The 19,777-nt window shown below is 37.4% G+C and overlaps 3 protein-coding genes across 3 annotated transcripts; 2 read left to right on the top strand and 1 right to left on the bottom strand.

Moving 5' to 3' along the window:
* Positions 1–349: 349 nt before the first annotated feature.
* On the bottom strand, positions 350–3,633 carry LOC126789428 (uncharacterized). Its single transcript, XM_050515582.1, has 7 exons — positions 3,354–3,633; positions 2,377–2,487; positions 2,141–2,239; positions 1,908–2,018; positions 1,519–1,822; positions 1,287–1,426; positions 350–1,208 (listed from the first exon to the last, which is right to left on the bottom strand). Exons 1-7 carry the CDS (start codon positions 3,489–3,491, stop codon positions 672–674), a joined length of 1,440 nt encoding a protein of 479 aa, XP_050371539.1. The 5' UTR covers positions 3,492–3,633; the 3' UTR covers positions 350–671.
* Positions 3,634–8,919: 5,286 nt separating this feature from the next.
* LOC126787384 (probable chlorophyll(ide) b reductase NYC1, chloroplastic) lies at positions 8,920–12,406 on the top strand. Its single transcript, XM_050513280.1, has 10 exons — positions 8,920–9,368; positions 9,609–9,687; positions 9,778–9,913; positions 10,009–10,083; positions 10,196–10,391; positions 10,495–10,563; positions 10,739–10,878; positions 10,962–11,084; positions 11,249–11,441; positions 11,864–12,406. Exons 1-10 carry the CDS (start codon positions 9,060–9,062, stop codon positions 12,047–12,049), a joined length of 1,506 nt encoding a protein of 501 aa, XP_050369237.1. The 5' UTR covers positions 8,920–9,059; the 3' UTR covers positions 12,050–12,406.
* Positions 12,407–15,620: 3,214 nt separating this feature from the next.
* On the top strand, positions 15,621–19,253 carry LOC126785726 (proline-rich receptor-like protein kinase PERK1). Its single transcript, XM_050511389.1, has 8 exons — positions 15,621–16,413; positions 16,699–17,244; positions 17,356–17,442; positions 17,559–17,629; positions 17,820–17,896; positions 18,278–18,425; positions 18,527–18,688; positions 18,770–19,253. Exons 1-8 carry the CDS (start codon positions 15,867–15,869, stop codon positions 19,115–19,117), a joined length of 1,986 nt encoding a protein of 661 aa, XP_050367346.1. The 5' UTR covers positions 15,621–15,866; the 3' UTR covers positions 19,118–19,253.
* The last annotated feature ends 524 nt before the right edge of the window (positions 19,254–19,777 follow it).

The raw sequence follows: 19,777 nt of genomic DNA, 5'->3' as shown, positions 1-19,777 counted from the left end.
AAGATGAATATTTATTTTACGGCGTTATAACGTAAATCATTTCACTCGAGACTCAAAACATCATCATAATTTCAAAACAAAATGCAAGACGAACAAAAGTTTCCAGTTCATAGAACAGGAGGAGGTAGATGCCTCCCGGCCGCCGGCGTCGACGTTTCTTTAGGTAGGCGATAGACATCATTATCAGAAATGTACCGGATATACGAAATAATTGTTATGCCAAATCACAGATGTATCGCTGTTGGGAGGATTATTGAAAAAAAAAGAAAAGAGGGATATCAGTGAAAATGTCTTAGAAGTGGAATATATAAAGTGATAAACGATATAGTGAATTTTTGGTATGAAATGGTTCGTAGTTCAGAAACTAATTCATAAATGAACAGAAGAATGGTGATACAAAAGCAAGAATACGGTATAAGGGATTTACACTAGCACAAAGAATATCAATTGTATCGATAACTGCCCAGAAGTAATCAATCACAAGAATAGAATAGGCTCTGAAACAGTCGAAAGCACTGCACAAGAGCTTATACAGATAGATCTCCAGCAATGAAGTGTAGCACAACCTCTTGTAGAAATAGATAGGGGAGCTGGAGAACCGAATACTTCGAAACAATCTGAGCTAAAACCTGTAAAGCACGTCTGACGGAATCTATCTCAAACCTGCAGTCTCATTGTGATAATATCTGAAGGCCTGCTTGTAAATCCTCTATGGTGAGTGTTCTAAGTTCTTCTGTGTCTATACAATCAAAATTGAGCCTAAGGTCCAAATTTTCTCTAGCATTAACTAACATTGTATCCACTAAACCTCCATTCATTTCCTTGCACTGCTTTTCTGTTGCTCCTCTTTGAATCAGTTCTGCGATAGCTTCTATACTGCAAGAAGAATGTAGCTTGAATCCATACAACATGCTCTCCTCTGTTGGATTATTCATCTTGAGATGAAGAATCTTTGCTAGATCTTCAGGAGTGAAGTCACTAAAGTTGAAAAACTTTGTCACACGTCGGCAGAAACCTTCATTGGAAGTGATTACACGTTTCATTGGTTCACTATATCCAGCAAATATCACTACAATCTTTCCACTATCCATGACAGACATGATCTCTTCCAATGCTTCCAACCCATAGTCTTTATCATCTGACTTCTGCATAGGTATCAGTCGATAAGCTTCATCCACAAAAAGAATTCCTCCCTCTGCGTCCTTAATCTGTGCAGAACTTTCGCAATTAGTTGTTTCACAGTATAAAGTAGAAAATAAAATACTCTGGTAAAGCATAAAATTTACCTTTCTCCTAGTTTTTGGTCCTGTATGACCGACAAATTCCCCAACCAAATCTGTCCGCTGTACTTCAGTTACTTTGTCAGTTGGTAGAATACCCACCATATGGAGTAATCTTCCAAGAATACGAGCAACCATGGTCTTACCTGTTCATAACAACTAATTACATAACGCTGCAAAAAAAAATATGTTTTGTGATTTAAGATACATAAAAAAAAACACAGTTCATACACCTTACCTGTTCCAGGATTGCCAAGAAAGGCCATATGGGGGGGTCTCCTGATGCCAACTTTTAGACCAAGGGCCTTACGCCTCTCATCCAAAAGCATCCCTTTTGCCCACTTCCGTAGTTGTTGTTTGAGTTCTTGCAGACCAACAATATTTAATAATTCATTTTCAAGTTCGTCCATCTTAGCTTTAGTTTCACTGCATGCTTGAATTGCCTTTTTTTTCGTCTGCTCTTCAAAGTGCCACTGTAATAGTTCCCGCAACTTTTCAGTTTCACGGCCTTTTGAAATGTGATCTAGAGGAGTCATGCCCTCCTACAATTTACAGATGATATCAAAGCATTAATACACATGTTAGGTTTACTAAACTGAAAACTGAAAGTAATGCAATGAACAATACATCATCTTTAGCACTGCAATCAGCATTGTTCTCTAGTAATGTCTTAACGGTTGAGAAGTCTTCAGCTCGAAGTGAATGCCACACAGCAAGGTGTAATGGTGTCATCCCATTCTGCATGGACAAAAGAAAAAAGACCTATAGAATAAGACACACACATTGACATAACAGTCTCACCCTCGATGAAACCATAAAGCCAGGTGAAAAGAAGAAAAAAAAAAAAAAGAGGTACTCACATTTGCTTTGGCTTCAATAAAAGCCCCATGGACAAGAAGTAACCGTGCAGCATCATTGCATCCATTTTTTGCTGCCATGTGTAGTGGTGTTTCACCATACTACAAACCCCAACATGTTGGTGACACCCATAAATAAAATAAGTATCTATCACGTATTAAGCAAGCATATAACTACTTTTAATTTTTAATTTACTTTCAGAAACATAAACATTCAGCCAAAAAAAACATATACCTACCATGTTTCTAGCTTCCAACACAACCTTTTCCTGCCCTTGCCAATCAAGAAGAAATTTAACTATCTCAGACCTATTATTACCGGCAGAAACATGAAGTGGAGTTTGTACCATCTGCATTTAGGAAACAAAGGATCTGTCAGAGAATATAGACGTCTTACCAAATGGTTCATAATACGGTGGTAAGCATAACAACACTAAAGAACTTTACCATTGAACAAAAAGAAACTGCTCTTATGTTTTTTACTCATGGGACCATCAGACCAAGTTATTCTATATTCTGCAAATTTATATTTTGTTTCCGCACAGATGACTAAACCAACTCATCCTACTCTCTCACTGTGTCATTGGTCCATACCAACTCTAGTTATATGCAGCAATGAGCGGTCTATCCTGACACAAGTGAATTTGGGTTGCAGTGATCTTGAATAGAATCTTCGTTAATTAATGAACAATATACAGTCTCCTTAAACACTACGGCTAGTTATCGAATCATTCTTCTCATCATAATCTGCGGGAAACTACTCCAAATCTTTCTTTAATAACTTTGTTCTAAGCTAACATTTATCGGTATTTAAAACTTAACTACATGAACTGCCTAAGGGAAAACATCCAAGCTTTGAACTATGGATCTCATATTCAGCTAGCTATGAAGACCCTCCACAGCAGATCCAGCCCAATTTATGCTCAGAATATCAAGGGGTTACTTAGAATTCACTATATTCCCACTAACATTGCATATTACCAAACAAAAAGATCAAAACTTTGCTTCCTTAATGCACTAAAGGTCCCAATTTGCCTCAACTAATTGCAACACCAGCACATTAAAACATCCAAACCAGCATTGTAAACATTAAAAGAACCCAAATCCAACATGAGATTATGATCACTAGGATTCAATTCACCCAATTAAACAAACACAAAACAAGAAAAGCATCAACCAAATGAACCCAACTTGGTAAAACAGAATGGGATCTTACGATGGCGTTCCTTTCATTGATCAGAGCAGGGTTTTCCCGGAGCAGCTTCTGGAACCCAGCAAGGTCGCCGGAGTGAGCGTAGCCATGGATGGTGGTGGGCTTGGCGGATCTCGACCGTTGACCTGGATTCTTGTGCATGATGGGTCTTGCTCTGAAAACCAAGAGAAGGAAAGATGGTTGAAAATGAAGAGAGAAAAGAGGAGCAGAGATTTTAGAGGGGGAGAGGATTCGGAGGTTTGTCTAAAACTAGTTTTGTGTGCGTCACCGCGTTTATTTTCTGCGATCATTATTTTTGGCCAGATTGTTATATAGCTCAAGTTGCCGACCAAAATGAAAAGCTAGCTCGCTCCAAATATATATTGCACAAGATTTATCAAATTAAAGGTTCCGTAATGTATATACTATATACCATAAGGTCATTTGATTTATTTATACATATAATTCACTTATTATTCACTATAGTCAGAGAGAAAATCTAGAGAATTCGCTTAAACATTAATTACAATTCTCGTAGTTTGTGCATTACTAGCTTCATGCATGAACATATACATCTCGATATTGTTTTCGATGATAATGTGTTTCTCTTACTAGGTCGATCAGCTAGTCAGGTAAATACTTTTGAAAACTATCACAATCTAATAATTATGATAAATTGTGTTTTATTTTTACATAAAAAGAACCCATCTTTTTTCACTCTAAAGGTTCAATGAAGGAATAAATCAAGCACGTGCAGAAGTGTATCAATGATCTTGCATGGATGGTGCCAGGATAGTACATTTAAAACTGTAGTTTTAGGTTAACTATTAGGTTACACTAATGGGTTCATCTCTTCATGTTAGTTCATTCCAAACCCAATTATTTAGCACCAAACTAAAACAAAAATATGCCATTTATTCTTGGAAGCATATGATCTAACTAAGCAGAAGCTGTCGTCCACCTTCTTTGCCAAGTTGGTCACCCCCACTCCCATGCATCGTGCCCTGTTTTTTTTTAGGGGCACCCACAGTTGATTACTGGATTCTTTTGGACCTGCTTTGTTTCGTTTTGATTGCATTTCAATTCATCTATTAATACTGGCTCTTGAGAAAAAACATATACAAACCTTTTGTTCACCTTTCTTTCATAAAATGCAGATTCATATAGCTAGATGACTATTATTCAATCCGTTAACTTTGAAATTGAAGATTCACTAGCATTTAGTTGTCATTGTCCCAAATGATTACACTAAAACCTCATTAAATTAATACCCGACTAATTATAAACATCGCTAAAAACAGTAATTTTTGTCAATACTGACTCGGAACTAATGTGTTAAATTAATATTTTGCTAAATTTATATGATAATATAAATTTGAGACTTCACATGCACCCCATTAGATATACAAATTAATCAATTATAATTACATATATATAATTTTACATTTACAAATATTTTGTAAATTACGACTCATTTGTTATTTGTTTTTCTTAAAAATTATGTCACTTTAAATCTTATTATGCTATTTTCTTAACATTTTTGAAAAAAAAAAAGCATACGATTTTATAATCAATAAAGACCAAAATAACCATTACATATATATCCCTATCACAATGGATAGACGAGAAGTCATAAGAAATCTGATACCTAGATCTATTCATTGATACTACATGAAATTGTCCTGATTGAAAAAGAAAATGCTTAATTAAATTGGAAATTTAGACCTACCAATTATCCATCGTCATGGTCCATTGTCCATGGCCCAAAAACCTTAGACCCAGCCCAGATCCGAGAGGCCCGAAACCAACTGGTTGCAGTCCCAATTGCCGACTCGTTGCCGCCAGTTATACAACCCTGCCAATCAAACCAACCTTCACCACATAGCTCAACTGTCACCGCCAGTCCAAACATAGCCTTGCACCGATGCCTTTGCCCAGTCCAAAGTCCAATTCTAACATTGACCAACCTGCAGCCCCTCTCTTTCGGTGTGGGAATCTCTCCCGGATCCACTGACCCATCTCTTGCACCTTACCAAAAGACGACAAGGGAGACATCCTTGAAACCAAACACCTCAAATTCAAACCGATCATACCGCAACAATCCGCCACAATACACGATCAACGTATTCCTATGTTGCCGCCATGGAGATATGGGCGTCGCCCCTCTCGAGAGAAGTCCGCCGCCGCCATATGAATATGAAACCCTAGGTTTCAATCTCTCGGGTTGCTCCGATACAGTCAAAGGTTCCCAGGCCATCGTATCTCTCTCTCTCTCTCTCAAACTTAAGAGAATAGTTTTTGCTATTTTTTCTTAGGAAAATTCACCAACAGTCCATGAACTCATGTGGTGAAGACAGTTTAATCTTTGACCTTTAAAAAAATGATCAAAGAGATTCCTGAACTCTTATTCTGATATCAATAAGGTAATTATGTTAAAACTTTTGGAAAAATCAGTTAAAATATTATTTTTTCTGTTAATTTTGTCATTTTATTAAAATTTTGACGGAGCATGGTGGACCTAATTCTTAAAATTTATTTTTCTAAACAGTTTACTAATCTTTAAATCTACCCTCTATACTCAAAGGTAAACAGTTATTTTTTCATCATATAAATTATAATAGGTTCTAGACTTAGGCTTTTAGCGTTTGCTAAACTGTTTTTAAAAGAACTGCAACAAGAAAAAGAAAAATATAAAAAACTAATAAAAAATAGAAAGAACCTTCCAAGAAATACCAAAAATTATTGGGATATTATCTACAGAATACAACGTATAATCTACGCTTCCCAAGAAAATATCGAAGTTCTTCAAGACATTTTTGAAGAAGATCAGAAACCTCTTCACATTTTGAGCATCGGTTAGATTCGCCCTAGCTGGTATCAGAGCTTGTTTCGCTCAGAAACAAGTGAAGATCAGGCTTATGCCACAAAATTGGCTCATTTTATCAAATAAACAAAAATTCAGACCTAAAAATTACCAGTTTTTTTGTACTGAAAAAGCTACTGATAAGTGACAAGTGTGCTTTCATTCAAAATATATTCAAGAAAGCCAGTACTCCATATAATACGTTAGTAGAATATTAAATATCATATACAACGAACATATTCATCTCCAAAAGGAGATTGGAGTAGCAGATATTGATCCGTTAATACCTAGTCTGATTGAATTTCTAGATTATCTATATAGAGAAAAATGCAATAACAAAGTTACAGAACAATTCGAAAGGTTTAATCTTCGATTAGATCAACTCAAATAAATAAATTCTCAACTAACAAATAACAAAATGACAAAATTAACAGGAAAAAAAGAATATTTTAACGGAATATTCCAAAAATTTTAACAGAAGTATCTTATTGATATCAGAATAAGAGTTTATGAATCTCTTTTATCCTTTTTAAAGGTTAGGGATCAAACTGTCCTTACCACATGAGTTCATGGACTGTTAGTGAATTTTCCTCTTTTTCTTAATATGATAAGAACTTTGGTGTATTTTTATCTTAGCACAACAAAAAATTATATATCTAATATCCTTGCTGTCATGATACATTGTTGAAAAATATAGTACATCGAACAAAATGTAAATGTGATAATGTGTATATAATATAAACAATGTGATACATCGAAACAAAACTAATACATTCAATAATGTTTACAGAATAAATTATCAATGTAGTACATTGAATAAAGTACAACATTTATTTTCTCAAAAAATGTTTACTATACTTTGATAAATTAATAAGTTATTTATTTATCAATAAAGAAATATTTATTAATTTATCGATATATTAATATTTATTAATTTATCGATATATTAATAACGTGCTAAATTAATATATTTTTATGATTCCAAAATTATTAATTTATAAAGGTTCTACTATATTTACTAAGCAACTATTGTATCATCAATTTTCGAACATGGTCGAGGTTCAGTCAAGCTTATATCATTCAAAAGAATGAAAGATGGGCAAAAAACACAAACTTGGATGATTTAAATTAAAGTGTATGGTATACGCGTTGAACAAACAAGACATGGAGTTTTTCTATTTTGGGTGTGCACGTATCTAAATATCTCATAATGGGAAGTTTCTTAATATGACATGGGAAGAGGCGAAGAATATATTGAGAAATCGAAGATTTTCGAATGAAGATTATTTTGTTGAAGACTTTTTAATTAATTATTAATTAGACATATTTTTCGATCACATTTTTTCATCTCAATTATTTACGTATTAGGTATATATGAGTAGATTAAATATATAAATTTTCAGCCAATTTAGTTATCGTTAAGGTATCAAAATATGTCAAATTAATGAACGAATCAAAACTGACAAACATGAACCGTTCAAATTAATAATGAGTAAATCATATTTATAAATGTCTTAACGATTGTCAGTTTTAATGAATTTTTTCAAAAATTATCTACTCATGTATATATACAAACTAAACAGTATAGATCTAAATATGAGATAGCTTCTTAACTAGTCCTTAACAAGATGATCCCGTTAGAACCATCATCGACTGGGCAAATTGTTTCGGAAAAGAATGTTTTACTGAGTATTGACACCTTAGGACGGAGTTAGCTCCTTTTAAGGTTATAACATAGCCTCATCGGCATCACAGACTCGTATACAACTTCGGCCTGACCGAACAAACAGACAGGCCCAATGCAACTAAAGAATCTTGATCCTCAACCGGACCCTCCAGAATCGGGAACTTGATGGATTAGTCGTCCTAATTAGGGGTGGGCATAAAAAACTGAAATCCCGATCCCGTCCCGAAATTTATAGGGACGGAACGGGACGAAGGTCTAAAAACGTTCGTCCCATCCCGATTCCGTCCCGAAATTCATAGGGACGGGACGGGACGGAGGTCTAAAAACGTTCGTCCCGTCCCGATTCCGTCCCGCTTCATTCTAGTGGGATGGGACGTGGGACGAATAATTTATATCCCGCTTCGTCCCGTCCCGTCCCACCTTTAATGAAAACTTAAAAATTCTTATATATTTGTATCAAAATGAAACTAATTTATGTTCTTAATAACTCTAAAATTATATCAACTCAAATAATAATAGTAATTTATAATATTTTGAATATAATATGCATTTTTTTGTTAAAATTTCATTATTAAATGTTACTTTGTTATGAAAAAAAATAAAAATATAGGTTTTTATTTAACTTCATAAAAAGGTGTGATTTGTCCCGTCCCGTCCCGATCCCGTCCCGTCCCAACCGGGATTAATCCCGAGTGGGATGCATTATTAAAAACCCTTGTCCCGTCCCGATTCAAAAAGTGGGACGGGACGTGGGATGAGCTCCGTCCCGTCCCATCCCGTGCCCACCGCTAGTCCTAACTCTTAACCAATTCTATTACTCAAAACCAAACCAGTGTTTAAGGAGTACAGGCCTCATCTTCTCCAAAATCCAGCCATCACCATAACGGCACGACGATACAGACCCACTCCGACACGTGTCACCCAATCACATATAGGATTAGGTTGCGTAACGTGTGGTCATCACACCCCTTCTTGTCCCCAAGCTCCCACTTTCTCTCAAAGCCTGAAAATATCTCGATCAGTTCCAAACTCAGAAAAAAGAACCAAGATATTTTCTTATTTAACGTTATACATTGTTCTCAAAAATGAAAACGGAAATGTGTTTTTAGCTGTGTCCACGAAGTTCGGAGCTTTTTAGTGTTTTTTTGTTGATGAACTTTCAATCCCTGAACTATCTCCAATGGCCATGGTTGCAAGGCTTCACATATGTCCACAGAGCTTAGACCACTTCAACTTCCAGAGCCCAACTCTCGTTTTCGGGTCGGGTTTTTCCCTGTCTGGTTCGGGTCGTGGAAGGTTGTGCTCCAAACAGCTGTGCAGGTCTTTCAGGGCTGAAGATCCCAAGGAAGAAGGTGAGGTGAAGTTGAAGAAGGGAACTGGGGTTTGGAAGTCTTTGAGGTCTACGCTTTTGGGTGGCGTGGGATTGAGGTCTAGGCAGAGTGATGAGTACAAGAAGGCTGTGGCTAGAGTTGAGGAGGTTTGCTCCTCGGTAAGTTCTTTGGCGTTTCCATTTAATTATCAATCTTCTGTTAAATACTTAAATTTCTATTTGGGTGGAAGAAACTGCTTGAAAGTTTGAATCTTTATCATGTTGTTTAACTTAGAAATAATGAGCATGATCTCAAGATTTTGTAGTATTGAAATTTTTACGTATATTATACATGAAAGTTTGATTTGGGATGGACTTTTCAACATTTAAGAGTGCCTTTTTTACTTATGTATCAATCAGGCTGCTGTTCAAATTGGAAGGTATATTGTGACCATGATGAGCACTGGAGTTGTACTAACAATTGGGTTTCAGTTGTCAGGTTAGAAAGCTTGTTACTTTTTTTAGATGTGAAGCAATAATTTCATTTGTGACTGGCCTTCTAACTGTTGGCGATTTTTTTTTCCTGAAGGTGGAGACAGTCAGTTGAATACGCTAGTTTGGTATAGTTGGCTTGGAGGAATCATTATTGGGACTATGATAGGATCGAACTCGGTTTTAGAAGACCATTGTCGAGCTGGTCCGCGTAATGTTGTAATCAGTGGAAGGTAAATTCACTCTTCATTCTATCTTCTCCCTGCCTGCTTTGAAACAATATGTGATTCTGATTCTGTTTCTTGGATTTCTTCATTCGTTTGTACAGTACGAGGGGACTTGGAAAAGCACTTGCTCGTGAATTTCTTCTTTCTGGTGATCGTGTGGTTGTTGCTTCTCGAAGGTGGTGTTTTGGACTTGGATTATTGGCTGTTCATAAACGAGTCATCATGTATGGACTATGGTGGTTGAAATATTACTAATACCATCTCAATTATTGATTTTTGTGAAGGCAGCCTTGAGTCTGTACATGCAACTGTCAGAGAGCTTGAGGAAAACCTAAAGGATGGTATAGCCAATGCAGGTAGCTCATCTAGGAATAACCTGGCGCATGCAAAAGTGGTTGGCATAGCCTGTGATGTTTGCGAAGGTGATGATGTGCAGAAGCTGGCACGTTTTGCTATTAATGAATTTGGTTCTATTGACATTTGGGTGAGTTTCTTCATTCCAGAATTTTCATTTTTTTTTCTATGCAGATTGCAAATATTTAGCTCTATCAAGTGTTTAACCATCTAAGCGTGCACACTTTTGATAGATAAACAATGCTGGTGCAAATAAAGGTTTTAGACCCCTGCTTCAGTTTAGTGATGAAGACATTAAGCAGGTATAACTTCATTACTTTTATGTGATACCTGATGTATGGTGTCGTTGCTTGATTTGATGCTGAATTAGCATGAAACTTCTATGCGCTTAATCGGCTGTCAAGACATGATGTTGATAAAATATGACCTTTTTGCATGGGTTCAACTAATTCATTCTATTCCTTCTTATTTTGTTAGATTGTCTCAACAAACCTGGTGGGGTCTATACTCTGCACTCGGGAAGCCATGCGTATTATGAGAAATCAGCCAAAGGGTGGGCACATATTCAATATGGATGGGGCGGGTTCTGGGGGATCTAGTACTCCTTTGACAGCTGTGTAAGTGCCTTGGTATTTTAACTATGAAATTGCTTATCGAGGGAGAATTAGTACTTATGCTGTTTTATCTTCTCAATCATTAGCTATGGGTCAACAAAATGTGGTCTCAGACAACTTCAGTCATCGCTATTAAAGGAGTGCAAGCGGTCTAAAGTAGGAGTGCACACAGCATCTCCAGGCATGGTGCTTACTGATCTGCTTCTGAGGTACACTGGGATACTAAATCTTTCATTTTTCTCAGATATATTGCACTTTTCATTCCCTCAGAAAATAATTATCTAAGCACTAGCTCATCATTCTATCACTTTGCTTCTTATTAATGATATTTTTCCATGCTAGGATTTGATCAATTTTCTATTGTTTGTTGCAGTGGATCCAGTTTAAAAAATAAACAGATGTTTAACTTCATATGCGAGCTTCCCGAAACCGTAGCTAGAACTTTGGTTCCACGAATGCGGGTTGTGAAGGGAACAGGGAAGTCCATCAATTATTTGACACCACCTAGAATCTTACTTGCTCTAGTAACTGCATGGCTACGACGAGGTCGCTGGTTTGATGACGAGGTATTTTTCAGAATTTTCATCTCCTAAAGTACATTTTGACCATCTCGATTGGATGGATTGGATACTGGCTGAGGATGATATACTCTTACTAATATATACTACTCTCATACCAACTGAAGTGGTGCATACTTGAACTCACTTAAACAAGTTCATGAACTTCAATGCATTCTGCAGACTATTCATTTCTAGTATCAAACTTCAACTTGTATTTAACTCTTTTCCTATCAATTATATAGAACTTAGTTCAGTGTCTTGTGATCTTTAAGTTGGGTCTAGCTGGCCTCCAAATATGAAACGTATTTTGCATGAGAGATTCTTGAGACTGCCTGTTTCATTTTCAAAATTGCTGAGGTGCTATATACTGATTGCTACATATGTATAGTTGGAAAAAAGCTAGAAATGATTTGTAGTATGACTTGCAGGGCAAGGCTTTATATGCTGCAGAAGCAGACAGAATCCGCAACTGGGCTGAAAATCGTACTCGATTTTACTTCACTGATGCAATGGAGATGTATACAGAGAACACTTGGGTGTCCGTCTTCTCGCTATCTGTTGTGTGTGCCTTCATAATTCTCTCTAGCACAAGCAGCAGTTTTCCTGGTACTTGAGATTGCCCCCAAGGAGTAAAAGCTTAAAACCAAAACCACCATGAAAGTCATCAAGCGGGATGCTATATGTGAAGAACCAGCTGCAAAATAGCGCTGGGTAAACAACTTAGACCGCAGAATGTTACCATACAAATGTGGGGTACCATTTTTTTACCCTGCTTTCAGACCCTAATCTTTTGTAGATCATTCATTCGTCTTAGATCATATCAAGAAGCCTACCTGCTTATCATTGTGAAATCCAGCCTCTGGGCAAAAATATGTAAAGACTTGAGTAGTTCATTATACTATATGGTTCCACTCTGTAAATTGTACATGCTGTAACTCAAAAGTAAGTGTTTACATCAGGTAATTAAAATTTGCACCTCCATCTTATACCACTGAACAGTACCTCTGTATTATTCCTTGTACTGTTAGGAAGAAGTTAAAGCCTTTTTTTTTCCTTGAGATGAGGAAGAAGTTAAAGCCTTACAGAGCAGTTGGGTTGTAATGTCTGGATAAACGATCAAATGGATCCAGTCTCAACAGAAACAACAGACTTGAACAAATCATACTGGCAAATTCTGAAACTCATGTAAAAGTCAGCACAGATGAGTTTATTATATTCATTTGCGTATTAGTAAAAGATAGGAAGAGAGCTGGATTGAACTATTTCTCTCATATTTAGTCAATGAAAAAAAAGCCAATAGCTCAATACAATAATATCATCCCATGTGAGCTCTTGCCAATTGGACCTCAGCTTCCCCTCACAGTTCAACATCAAACCCAGGAAGGATAATATAATCCTAAATATGAGCTAATAATATTGTTTTCCTCAAACATATAGTTTTCTTTTTTCAAATGACATTGTCAGGTAAAATGTCCCAGGTGACAACTAATGCAGCATTACATGTCTTGAACATATACCTTCCACCAGCAGGTATATCTTGCACCATTTCTGGAAATCTTACTGTTGTTAATTCTCACTTAATTTTCATTTACCTTAAATTATCATATATCATCCTTTCCTGTGAAGTTCTTATATATTTCCGAAATCACATAACTCGCCATGTTAGTTTGACAACCAACACATTTCTCCTTTCTAATTTAAGTTATTTAACACAACAATATAAAATACCTGAAGTATGAACGAGTTTCTTCAAGAAACTTGCAACATTTAAGTTGGAAAAGCATTATAGTACAAAATTGAATGATATATATGTACGCATGAGAATAATAAAGAGGACAGGGAACCTTCCAATTCATGAGACAAACGAATGAAGAATGAGTAAAAGGAACATGAAATTAAAACCGGCAATAAAACAAACATCAAATAATCGCCGGCAAATCCATCGCAACCTTTTTTATCATTATGAAGTTCTTGACCAAGCTTCTGGTACCAACAAATGGCTCTTCTTCTCAATTAAACCGTTCGAATTATTCTACATTCTAAAAAAAACACTACAATTCTTACAGAAAAACTAAAACCAAAACCAAATTCAACTCTAATCATCATAATTATTAATTAGTCCCCTCTGCAGTTCTGTTTACGCGGGACTTATTTGAATCTAATTGATCTCCTAAAAGACGATTATTGTCAGACCATCAAATATGATTTGTATAATTGAATTGGTTGGCATGTCTATGATTAGGTCATGTCCAGCTGCACTGCTGCATGTCTTTTACTTACAGTAACAGCTACTGCCCTACTTCCAAAAAAAAATTGCTTAACCATAGTTAATTTCACCAATTAAAGATATTTGATCACCTAATTCATTGACTTAATCTATTTGTATTCAATTATCATAAATATATGATATTTCCATTTGTTTACGCAGCTTTCTGGGTTTACCTTGTTGATGAGGCTTTGTTTGTACAACTCACTTTCATACTGAGCTCCTCTAGGTAGACAAATTTTACGTGTATTTGCCTTGTGTATATGAATTTCTAGTTTGTAATGGAATAATTTATGGAAGCAAAGATTAATATAGTGTGAAATAATTAGTGAAGATTCCAAGTGAGTGTGAACATAATCATGATCATGATCAAATTATATCGGATTTTCACCTTCTTGTGTTTTGGTCTGATATGCATATATATCACTTTCCTATTACAGGAAAACAGAATGTGATTTGACATGGACATAAAAAAATACTAACGATAATGTTTTTCTTGTGTTGAGCTATTCACATCTCATCTATGCTTGTTACATATGTATTACCAAAGAGAGTTGATACTTGAGAGTGTGTGTGAGATTTGATGACATAACCTATAACCACTCCTCTAGTAATTTGACAGATTAAAAAAAAAAGATAAATATGTAAAAATTGCCCTAAATAGAATCCAAAATGACAGTTTTTGATTAGGTCATTTAACCAAGTTTAAGATTAGGAAGAAGTAGCGGTTGGCCTCACAAGCCCTCCTTTTCAAAAAAGAAGCAGCGCTTGAGGGAAGCAGCAATTTGGCTTTGCATAGTGTATGGCTTCTGAAATATGAACAAGTTCTGTCCCATGCATGTTTTGTTTCTTTCTCACTTGGAATTTGAAACTTAATTTGGAGTCTCTGTATGGAATATTACATGATCTAATGGGAGAGGAATGTGATTGGTTAGCTAAAACAGAATCAATTCCAGTACTATCAGATATGATTAAAATTATCAACTGCTATCAACCTTTCCCTGTCATAAAAAAAGGAGGTGAAATAGATCACCCCTATGGTAAATAGTTAAGGGAAAATACATAGAGTTTTAATTAGAATGGGGTAGCATAGAATAATATCGATTTTGGGTAGCATTCTTCACAGAATCCGTGTTTTGAGGAAGTGTTTTGGTTCCAGCGGAAGTTTATTGATCCTAGCAATGATTTGATTAAAAAAATTAATAGAAAAAAACAAATATTTTGATTTTCTATTTCAATTTACGAAGTTAATTTGTATCTAACGAAAATTTGAATCGAGTTAATGGCTTTTCAATTCACACTTATGCGAAACGTATTAATGACTTTTATGTTTTTTGTGTAATTACACATTTATAGATTCTAATCACAAACACTCACACTTGACGGTGAGTCAACAAACATAGATATAATAGTCAGCATGTTTATATTCTACTAACCTAGATCCTAAAGATCATTAGCTTAGGCTGAAACTATGTTTTCTAACTACTTGATTGCAATCATGAGCATCACCCCCTCATTTTCATCAATCAAAGTCCCAAAGTCTATGCTGATCTATTTTTTTTTTAAAGTCTATGCTGATTACACCAATTTAGCCTAAACAGAAATTTAGTTTCTGCTTTAAATCCTCAAAAGAAATTTAAGGAAGAAAATAGAAAAAGAAAAAAAGGGCGTTCGATTTCACCAACCAAACAAAAAGGGTGGGGGGAATAATAAAAAGTCTCAATTACCACCCGAGAATGAGCGAGTAATAGACGGAGCAACGCGCGGACCAATCGTGTAGACCCCACACCTCAACAGAAACAACGATAACCAAAGTACCAAACTAGCTTCCTTCTCCTTCTCCACCTTCTTCTTCTTCAGTCTCAGACCCCCAGCTGGTCTCTCTCTCTCTCTCTCTCTCTCTCTCTCTCTCAAACCAAACAGCACATCAGACCAAACCAAAAGAACACCAGAGACTATCTGTCTATGATGTTCTCTATATCTCTCTCCTAACTCCTCACCAGTCACCACCACGTGAACAAGAATTAGTGAATTCAAAAAGCCGAACCCAAAAAGCAAACGCATCTCAGTCTCTCTCTCTCGCCATTAAAACATTCTCTTTACACTTCAAAAGTCTCAACCTTTCCCTCATTTTCGCGCACCCAATTGTCCAATCTACATTAGCAATGTCCACCGCTCCGTCGCCGGCGACGCCGCCGACCAACACCACCTCCCCACCGCCACCCACCCCATCCGCCCCGGCGCCCACCACCCCCACCGCTCCTCCCCCAACAACCCCAGCCGCTCCGCCCCCCACAACTCCCGCCACCCCCGACGCGCCGCCTCCCGCCACTCCGGCGTCGCCACCGCCGCCGTCAAAGACTCCACCTTCACCCCCAGCGCCCACCACTCCAGCTCCGACCTCACCGGGATCGTCTCCGCCGCCGCCTGCCACCCCATCCGTCAGCTCACCGCCGCCGCCGAAAACGCCGTCGACGCCAACCACTACTAAGAGTCCTCCTCCTCCGCCGAAATCGCCGTCCACCACACCTTCGACCTCGACGCCTTCGACGGGATTGGACACCGGGGTGATAGTCGGAATCGCTATCGGGGCGGTGGCGATTCTAGTGGTGCTCAGTCTTTGCTGCATTTTCTGCTCTAAGAAGAAGAAGAGAAGAAGAGAGGAGCCTGGCTACTATGTCCCTCCGCCGCCGCCTCCGACCGGCCCTAAAGGTATAAGCTTTGCTTTATTTTTCAGCAGATTATGTGATCTGGAATTGCTTACTTTTTCGGGTTTAAGTTTCTAGATTCATTGCATGTTTGTACCAATTTGATCACTCTGATGTGTTCTCGATCTAGTCCTTGTTTCTGCATTTTACTATTGTGTGATGGTGCTTGACTGATTGATTCTCATTACTATCCAATTTGATGAGGCTTAGTGAATCTGGTAGTCTAAAGGGATTAATAGTATGTAAATGTAATACTCAATTTCGACTGTTTGATGGTTTTTTTTTCCAGGTGAAATTTACTATGGTCCACCGCGTCCATATCAAGGTGCTCCACCCCCACCTACAGATCATGTAATCACAATGCCGAAGCCGCCTGCACAAGCTGTAGCATCCAGGCCACCACACTCGCCAGTACGATATACGCCGCCACTACAACCTTACAGCAGTGGAGGTTCAGGTTCTAATTATTCAGAGGGTGAGACGCCAGTTCCACCACCTCCGCCACCAGGGTATTCTTTGGGATTCTCAAAAAGCACATTTACTTATGAGGAGCTAGCTTTGGCAACGGAGGGGTTCTCCGATTCCAATCTCCTTGGACAGGGTGGGTTTGGGTATGTACACAAAGGAGTTCTTCCTAATGGGAAGGAAGTAGCTGTCAAGCAGCTGAAAGCTGGAAGTGGGCAAGGGGAGCGTGAATTTCAGGCGGAAGTTGAAATTATCAGCCGTGTACATCACAGGCATCTTGTTTCACTGGTTGGCTACTGCATGACTGGATCCAAGAGACTACTTGTCTATGAGTTTGTTCCAAACAACACTATGGAGTTCCACCTACATGGTATGGGTTTTTCCTGAGCAAGTAACATGCAAGTAAAAGACACTGTATGCTGATGTTTACCATTGTCCATATTTCTGATTGCAATGTTCTGATCAAATATTCATTTTGTAGGAAAAGGGAGACCTACTATGGATTGGCCCACCAGATTGAAAATTGCTTTAGGATCTGCGAAAGGACTGGCCTATCTTCATGAGGATTGTAAGTCTCTTGTTAGATGCACAGCCATATGCGCTTGACATACTGAACAGATTTGCATTTTATTGTCATTGACATTGGTACTTCAGGTTTTACATCAGAATATTGTGTATATGCAGGTCATCCTAAAATTATTCATCGTGATATCAAAGCAGCTAATATACTTTTGGACTTCAAGTTTGAGTGCAAGGTATGAACCCTAAATTGTAGATTTACATTTCTAGAAGGAAAAGGGTTACTATTAGTTCCTGAACTCTTCAAGTGTCCCATATAAGAAATGGTACTTTGATTTTTCTGACAAATTAGTAGTATCTATAATGCTCCTATTTTGATCAATTCTATGTGTAAGGAGGAGTTTTATGATTGAATATTTGGTGCAGGTTGCAGATTTTGGTCTTGCCAAGCTCTCTTCTGATATGAATACTCATGTTTCCACACGAGTGATGGGGACTTTTGGGTATGACTCAAGAGCCCCATTCTTTTTTACTAAATAATGACACGTGGAAATAGTTGTCATAATTGACTTTACCGAATTTATGTACAGTATTTTGCTTTTGTTTTAGCTCTTCGATAAATCCGATTCTAGTCGGTGTTAATCATAGAACTAATAGTTTATATATTTGGTTTAACACTGGAGATTAACTGCATTTATTATAGGTAGAGGTGTCATTTTCTCAAAATTGTTGTAAAATATTAGGTAGTTTATTTTATACGAAAAATATAAGGTAGTTGGTGTCATGACCAGATCTTTAATTTTGTGAACCATTTTATATCCAAACTGCTGCTCTAAATCACTAAATGTATGATTCATATAATTTTTTATTCATTTTGTTTTTAGGTATTTAGCTCCAGAATATGCATCTAGCGGAAAACTCACAGACAAGTCAGATGTTTTCTCCTACGGGGTTATGCTTCTGGAGTTGATTACTGGGCGCCGCCCTGTTGACGCATCTCAAACTTACATGGAGGATAGTTTGGTAGAGTGGGTGAGTTGGCATCCATGTTGGACATTAAGAATCTTTTTTATATTTATATTGTTTTTTTCTTCTCCACACAAATCCTTCCTGATTACATATTGATATTGCAGGCAAGGCCCATTCTCACTCGAGCTTTGGAATCCGATGACTTTGATGAACTGGCTGATCCAAGACTGCAGGGTAGGTTTGACCACAATGAGATGGCTCGCATGGTTGCTTGTGCTGCAGCGTGTGTACGACATTCTGCAAGGCGTCGACCACGAATGAGTCAGGTAAAGTTTCATTCATTAACTGCTTAAGTTTTCGCTTTGTGAAGTGTCTTCTGACCGATATTTACCCTATACAACAAACAGGTCGTCCGTGCTTTAGAGGGAGATGTGTCTCTTTCTGATCTGAATGAAGGAATAAGGCCCGGGCATAGCAATCTCTACAGTTCTCAAGGGAGCTCAGACTATGACTCAAGGCCCTATGACACAAAACAACGCAACCTGGACTTAATAAACCACAGGAAGATGGCGTTGGAAAGCCAGGAGTATGGCGCTAGTAGCGAGTACAGTGGTGGTCGCACCACCAGTGAGTACGGTTTGAACCCATCTGGTTCAAGCAGTGAAGGCCAACAAACCCGGGAAACCACCCGAGAAATGGAATTGGGGAAGATGAATAAGATCAATCGAGGTTACAGTGGAAGCTCCGAGTATTAACAACACGGCCAATGCACCAATTTTCTTGTAAAAAGCTACCAACTCCCTCAGCCAATGTTCTCACACCCCTTAATCGTTTCATTGACATTTAATTGCATAACTAAATTCTTATTGATTTATTGATTTTTTTTCCATCTTCCTAACTAGCCAGTTTACCATTGCTTTCACAAGAGTCGTATAACTCAACTTGTTCAATATTCTTTTATTCTTTGCTTAATCTTTTAATGAATACAGTTGTGTTCAGTTGTTTAGCATTGCATTATTGACACTGGATGCTCTTTCACACCCATAATGGTTTGGAGTTTTGAAATTTGAACCATTTAGCACTACACGTGCATGCGTGCACGCTTTGTATGATGCTTAGGTCCATTTTCTTGTTCTAGGACCAAGTCTGGTGAATGCTATTCATTATGAATGTGGTTCTTATTTCAACGTCTAAAAGCCAATCACATGTATATCATAGATTCATATCCAGAGAGGATGGGAAACAGATGATTAACCACTCGACCATGTTTCTAGAAAGGGGATGCAATATTTATGATGATTTGCTTTTATCTTTGCAATTTCTCGCAGTGTTTGGTCAAGTTTTGGACACCAAACCCGGTTGAGCTTTTGTTTCAAGCTTGAAAAAGGTAATTAGGTATACAAAATAGTCAGACT

The sequence above is a fragment of the Argentina anserina genome, chromosome 1, assembly GCF_933775445.1.
Source record: "Argentina anserina chromosome 1, drPotAnse1.1, whole genome shotgun sequence".
In the NCBI taxonomy this organism is placed as follows: Eukaryota; Viridiplantae; Streptophyta; class Magnoliopsida; order Rosales; family Rosaceae; genus Argentina; species Argentina anserina.
This window is presented reverse-complemented; position numbering and strand designations above follow the sequence as displayed.